At 39.2% G+C, this 7,144-nt stretch overlaps 1 protein-coding gene across 1 annotated transcript; it reads left to right on the plus strand.

The window, feature by feature from the left end:
* The first annotated feature begins 1,573 nt into the window (after nt 1–1,573).
* LOC123460254 (eukaryotic translation initiation factor 5-like) lies at nt 1,574–3,499 on the plus strand. Its single transcript, XM_045148392.1, is given in 3 exon segments — nt 1,574–1,808; nt 1,929–3,006; nt 3,008–3,499. Coding segments are annotated over 3 exon segments (1,497 nt in total). The 3' UTR covers nt 3,192–3,499.
* The last annotated feature ends 3,645 nt before the right edge of the window (nt 3,500–7,144 follow it).

The following is a 7,144-nucleotide window of genomic DNA, read 5'->3' on the forward strand; positions in this document are numbered from 1 at the left end:
TTTTTATACAACTCTTCTTTAGACATATGTTTTCACCTGAGTGGATGCCCAAAACAGGAACACCTTGGTTAGATGGAAAGCACATATTTAATTTTTTTTTAAAGATTTTATTTTTATTTATTTGAGACAGAGAAGGGGAGAGAGAGAGAGAGGGAGAATGGGCGCACCAGGGCCTCCAGTCACTGCAAATGAACTCCAGACGCATGCGTCATCTTGAACATCTGGCAAACGTGGGACCTGGAGAATTGAACTGGGGTCCTTACCCTTCACGGGCATGCGCCTTAACCGCTAAGCCATCTCTCCAGCCCCATATTTAATTTTATAAGAAACCACCAAACTATTTTCCTACATAGCTGCTTATACATGTTCACTAGCAAAGTAAGAGAGCTGTGAGTCCATGTCAATATTTGCTATTATCAGTGTTTTAATGTTAGCTATTCTGTGGGACAGAATAACAAAAAGCAAATCTAGTATATCTCTGAGTTGAATTAATATCCAATTATAGGATTCAACAGCAACCCAGATCAAAAATGATTCAGAATGTCCACTGTTGCAGTTAACTTCTTGTTGCTGGCAGAAAGCAGCTGACAGGAAGAAAGGGCTTATTTTGACTTACAGACTTGAGAGGAAACTCCCTGATAGCAGGGGGAAATGTGGCATAAACAGAGGCTGGACATAATCTCCTGGCCAACACCAGGTAGACAACCGCAGCAGGAGAGTGTGCCAAACACTAGTAAGGGGAAATTGGCTATAATACCCTAAGCCCACCCCCAACAACACATCTACTCCAGCAAGGCTCCAATCTCAAATTTCCCACAAGCTGGGGACCTAGCATTCAACACATGGGTTTACTTGGAACACCAATTCAAACCATCATATCCACCTACCACATAAGTACTTCATACTTATAGCCAACAGAAGGGAAGTGATACACATAAACAGAAGTGATATACACAAAGAACTGTCTGCTTGCAGTTGGTGTCTGTTTTATTCAAACAGTATTTGAACATTTGGTTACTTGTGACTGGCTGAAACTAACTGTTTGTTACAAGAGTAGGCTATATTCTATTTACACTTCAAGTCAGGCTGCAGTTGACAATATATAGAGGCTCATTTAGGCCAGACATAAAGATTTAAGAATCATCTTTATGCCAAACAATTCAACTTAATGAGAGGAGGTAGTACCACAATGTCATTTGAATTTGCACCAATACTATTAAATATCATGTTGTGTGTTTCTTGGCCATTTACCTTGCCTGTTTAAAATTTGGCTTTTGTTTTAATTTTTTTTTTTTTAATTTTTATTAACATTTTCCATGATTATAAAATATATCCCATGGTAATTCCCTCCCTCCCCACCCCCACACTTTCCCCTTTGAAATTCCTTTCTCCATCATAATACCTCCCCATTACAATCATTGTAATTACATATATACAATATCAACCTATTAAGTATCCTCCTCCCTTCCTTTCTCCACCCTTTATGTCTCCTTTTCAACTTACTGGCCTCTGCTACTAAGTATTTTCATTCTCACGCAGAAGCTGTAGCTAGGATCCACATATAAGAGAGAACATGAGAGCGAGAACATTCCAGAGGTCGCCAGGCTCGGCGCTGCCGGTGTGGACGCGGACGTCGCTGGGACAGCCCCTCCCGCTGCTCGGCGGCAGCACCTGTCCGGCCGCCCCTCCGCTTCCGCCCGCCCCGCCCCTTCGGATCCGGTTTCCAGCGCCTCTTCCTCCCAGTCCCAGGCGAGCCGCGTTGGGTTTATGTCTTTATTTGACGAAAACGAGCTGTTGCGCAGCCATTGGTACCTGTATTGGGGAAACATAGCATACAAGCAAGAAGCTTACAGCCTCAGTGGCGAAAATTTTTTCATGTCAGAGACCGAGAACTCTTGCAGTCGTTTATGTCATCCCTTCTTCTCCAGACAGAAGATACCAAAAAGTTGCAATCAAAGATCTCTTCATCTTATTGATAAGGTCACTAATAAGCCAAAATGTCTGTCGTGTCAGACCAGTTCTATCGTTACAAGATGCCGCGTCTGATTGCCAAGATCCCACCAAATATTTTGGTTGTGAGCTGGGAGCACAGACCCAGTTTGATGTTAAGAATGACCGTTACATTGTCAATGGATCTCATGAGGCGAATAAGCTGCAAGACATGTTGGATGGGTTCATTAAAAAATTTGTTCTCTGTCCCGAGTGTGAGAATCCTGAAACAGATCTGCATGTCAATACAAAGAAGCAAACAATAGGTAATTCTTGTAAAGCTTGTGGCTATCGAGGCATGCTTGACACACATCATAAACTCTGTACATTCATTCTCAAAAACCCACCTGAGAACAGTGACAGTGGTACAGGAAAGAAAGAGAAAGAAAAGAAAAATAGAAAGGGTAAAGACAAGGAAAATGGCTCTGTATCCAGCAGTGAGACACCACCACCACCACCACCAAATGAAATCAGTCCTCCTCCACATGCTGTGGAAGAAGAGAAAGATGATGATTGGGGAGAAGATACAACTGAGGAAGCCCAGAGCCGCAGAATGGATGAGATCAGTGACCATGCAAAAGTTCTGACCCTAAGTGATGATTTGGAAAGAACTGTGGAAGAGCGTGTCAATATCCTGTTCGATTTTGTTAAGAAAAAGAAAGAAGAGGGCATCATTGACTCATCTGACAAAGAAATTGTTGCTGAAGCAGAAAGACTAGATGTGAAAGCCATGGGCCCTCTTGTGCTGACGGAAGTTCTCTTTAATGAGAAGATTAGAGAGCAAATTAAGAAATACAGGCGCCATTACTTAAGATTTTGTCACAACAACAAAAAGGCTCAGCGGTACCTTCTTCATGGTTTGGAGTGTGTGGTAGCAATGCATCAAGCTCAGCTCATCTCCAAGATTCCACACATCTTGAAGGAGATGTATGATGCAGACCTTTTAGAGGAAGAGGTCATCATCAGCTGGTCAGAAAAGGCCTCTAAAAAATATGTCTCAAAAGAACTTGCCAAAGAGACGAATCAAAGCAGAGCCATTTATAAAATTGTTGAAGGAAGCAGAGGAAGAATCTTCTGGTGGTGAGGAAGAAGATGAAGATGAAAATATTGAGGTGGTGTATTCAAAGACTGCCAGTGTAAGGAAGGTTGAAACTGTGAAGTCTGACAACAAGGATGATGACATTGATATTGATGCCATTTAAAAGGATGGATGCAACCTAGCATAACAGTGTAAAGCTGCAAATTTTTCTCCATTTTCAATCAGAAGTGCAACATGTATGTGCAAAAGCTAAAATAGCTTAACATCATGCTACACTTGATACTAAAAAGCTATTACTATGAGTGGTCTGTAATTAAGCCCAGTGAGACATCTAGGGAGTCCATCCATGTATCAGTGAACAGATGTAGTTTGCTTATTTCTAGCATGTTTCTTTTGGAAAAACTAGTGATGGACACATTTGGATCACATTTATACAATTCTAAAAACAAAGATTTGATTTTGGGCTCTGAATGCCTTACACTAAAAAAAAAAAAAAAAAAAAAAAAAAGGGAGAACATGTGGCGCTTGGCTTTCTGGGCCTGGGTTACCTGACTTAGTATAATCCTTTCCAGGTCCTTCCATTTTTCTGCAAATTTCATAACTTCATTTTTCTTTACCGCTGAGTAGAACTCCTTTGTATAAATGTACCACATCTTCATTATCCACTCATCAGTTGAGGGACATCTAGGCTGGTTCCATTTCCCAGCTATTATAAATTGAGCAGCAATAAACATGGTTGAGCATGTACTTTTAAGGAAATGAGATGAGTCCTTTGGATATATGCCTAGGAGCGCTATAGCTGGGTCATATGGTAGATCAATCTCTAGCTGCTTTAGGAACCTCCACACTGTTTTCCACAATGGCTGGACCAGATTGCATTCCCACCAGCAGTGCAGAAGGGTTCCTTTTTTTCCACATCCCCGCCAACATTTATGATCATTTGTTTTCATGATGGTGGCCAATCTGACAGGAGTGAGATGGAATCTCAATGTAGTTTTAATCTGCATTTCCCTGATGACTAGTGACGTAGAGCATTTTTTAAGATGCTTATATGCCATTCGACTTTCTTCCTTTGAGAACTCTCTATTTAGCTCCATAGCCCATTTTTTGATTGGCTTGTTTGATTCCTTATTATTTAACTTTTTGAGTTCTTTGTATATCCTAGATATTAAGCCTCTATCAGATATATAGCTGGCGAAGATTTTTTCCCATTCTGTAGGTTGCCTCTTTGCCTTTTACACTGTGTCCTTTGCGGTGCAAAATCTTTGTAATTTCATTAGGTCCCAGTGGTTAATCTGTGGTTTTATTGCCTGAGCAATTGGGGTTGTATTCAGAAAGTCTTTGCCAAGACCAATATGTTGAAGTGTTTCCCCTACTTTTTCCTCTAGCAGTTTCAGAGTTTCCGGTCTGATGTTAAGGTCTTTAATCCATTTGGACTTAATTCTTGTGCATGGCGAGAGAGAAGAATCTATTTTCATCCTTCTGCAGATATTTATCCAGTTTTAAAAACACCATTTGCTGAAGAGGCTGTCTCTTCTCCAATGAGTATTTTTGGCATTTTTATCGAATATCAGGTGGCTATAGCTACTTGGGCTTACATCTGGGTCCTCTATTCTGTTCCACTGATCTACATGTCTGTTTTTGTGCCAGTACCATGCTGTTTTTGTTACTATGGCTCTGTAGTATAGGTTAAAATCAGGTATGGTGATACCACCAGCCTCTTTTTTGTTGCTCAGTATTATTTTAGATATTCGAGGTTTTTTGTGATTCCAAATGAATTTTTGGATTGTTTTTTCTATTTCCATGAAAAAGCCTTTGGAATTTTGATAGGGATTGCATTAAATGTGTAGATTGCTTTAGGTAAGATTGCCATTTTCACGATATTGATTCTTCCAATCCAGGAACAAGGGATGTTTCTCCACTTTCTAGGGTCTTCTGCAATTTCTCGCTTGAGTGTTTTAAAGTTCTCATTGTATAGATTCTTTACTTCCTTGGTTAGGGTTATTCCAAGGTATTTCATTTTTTTTGATGCAATTGTGAATGGGAGTGATTCTCTGATTTCATCCTCTGTGTGTTTGTTGTTAGCATATATGAAGGCTACTGATTTCTGTGTATTTATTTTGTATCCTGCTACATTGCTGTAGGTTTTGATCAACTCTAACAGCTTGCTAGTAGACTCTTTAGAGTCCTTTATGTATAGAATCATGTCATCTGCAAATAATGATAACTTGATTCCTTCCTTTCCAATTTGTATCCCTTTTATGTGTGTCTCTTGCCTTATTGCTATGGCCAAGACTTCCAAAATTATATGAAATAGAAGTGGGGTCAGTGGACACCCTTGTCTTGTTCCTGATTTTAGTGGAAAAGCTTCCAGTTTTTCCCCATTTAGTAATATGTTGGCTGTAGGCTTGTCATAAATAGCCTTTATTATATTGAGATATGTTCCTTCTATTCCCAGTCTCTGTAGGACTTTTATCATGACGGGATGTTGGATTTTGTCAAATGCTTTCTCTGCATCTAATGAGATGATCATGTGATTTTTGTCCTTCAACCCGTTTATGTGATGTATTACATTTATAGATTTGCGTATGTTGAACCATCCCTGCATCTCTGGGATAAAGCCTACTTGGTCAGGGTGAATGATCTTTTTGATATTCTCTTGTATTCTGTTTGCCAATATTTTGTTGAGAATTTTTGCAATATGTTTATGAGGGAGATTGGTCTGTAATTTTCTTTTTTTGTTCTATCTTTGCCTGGTTTTGGTATCAGGGTGATGCTGGCCTCATAGAAGGAGTTTGGTAGAATTCCTTCTTTTTCTATTTCCTGGAAAAGCTGAAGAAGCAATGGTGTTAACTCTTCCTTAAAAGTCTGGTAAAATTCAGCAGTGAATCCATCCGGGCCTGGGCGGTTTTGAGTTGGGAGATTATTAATAACTGTTCGGATCTCCATGTTTGTTATAGGTCTATTTAAGTGATTAATCTCATTTTGATTTCATTTAGGTAGGTCATATAGATCAAGGAAATCATCCATTTCCTTCAGATTTTCATACTTTGTGGAGTATATGCTTTTATAGTATGTCCCTATGATTTTTTGAATTTCTCTGGAATCTGTTGTGATGTTACCTTGTTCATCTCTGATTTTATTAATTTGTGTCTCTTCTCTCTTTCTTTTGGTCAGATTTGCTAAGGTTTTATCAATCTTGTTTATCCTTTCAAGGAACCAATTCCTTGTTTCATTACTTCTTTGGATTGTTCTTTTTGTTTCTATTTCATTAATTTCTGCCCTAATCTTTATATTTCTTCACGTCTACTGTTTGCCTTGTTCTTCATTTTCCAAGGCTTTAAGGCGAAGCATTAGGTCATTTACTTGTGAGCTTTCTAATTTCTTAACATAGGCACTTAAGGCTATGAATTTACCTATTAGAACTGCCTTCATTGTGTCCCAGAGATTCTGGTATGTTGTGTTCTCATTATCATTTGACTCTATAAATTTTTCTTTAACTTTTATTAAAATTTTCCATGAATTCAAAATATATCCCATGGTAATTCCCTCCTTCCCCTCCCCCACACTTTCCCATTTGAAATTCCATTCTCCATCATATTACCTCCCCATTACAATCATTGTAATTACATGTATACAATATCAACCTATTAAGTATCCTCCTCCCTTCCTTTCTCTACTCTTTATGTTTCCTTTTCAACTTACTGGCCTCTGCTACTAAGTATTTTCATACTCACGCAGAAGCCCATTGATCTGTAGCTAGCATCCACATATGAGAGAGAACATATGGCGCTTGGCTTTCTGGGCCTGGATTACCTGACTTAGTATAATACTTTCCAGGTCCATCCATTTTTCTGCAAATTTCATAACTTCATTTTTCTTCACCCCTGAGTAGAACTCCATTGTATAAATGTGCCACATCGTCATAATCCACTCATCTGTTGAGGGACACCTAGGCTGGTTCCATTTCCCAGCTATTATAAATTGAGCAGCAATAAACATGGTTGAGCATGTACTTCTAAGGAAATGAGATGAGTCCTTTGGATATATGCCTAGGAGTGCTACAGCTGGGTCATATGGTAGATCAATCTCTAGCTGTTTTAGGAACCTCCACAC

This window comes from Jaculus jaculus, chromosome 4, assembly GCF_020740685.1.
Source record: "Jaculus jaculus isolate mJacJac1 chromosome 4, mJacJac1.mat.Y.cur, whole genome shotgun sequence".
NCBI classification, from domain to species: Eukaryota; Metazoa; Chordata; class Mammalia; order Rodentia; family Dipodidae; genus Jaculus; species Jaculus jaculus.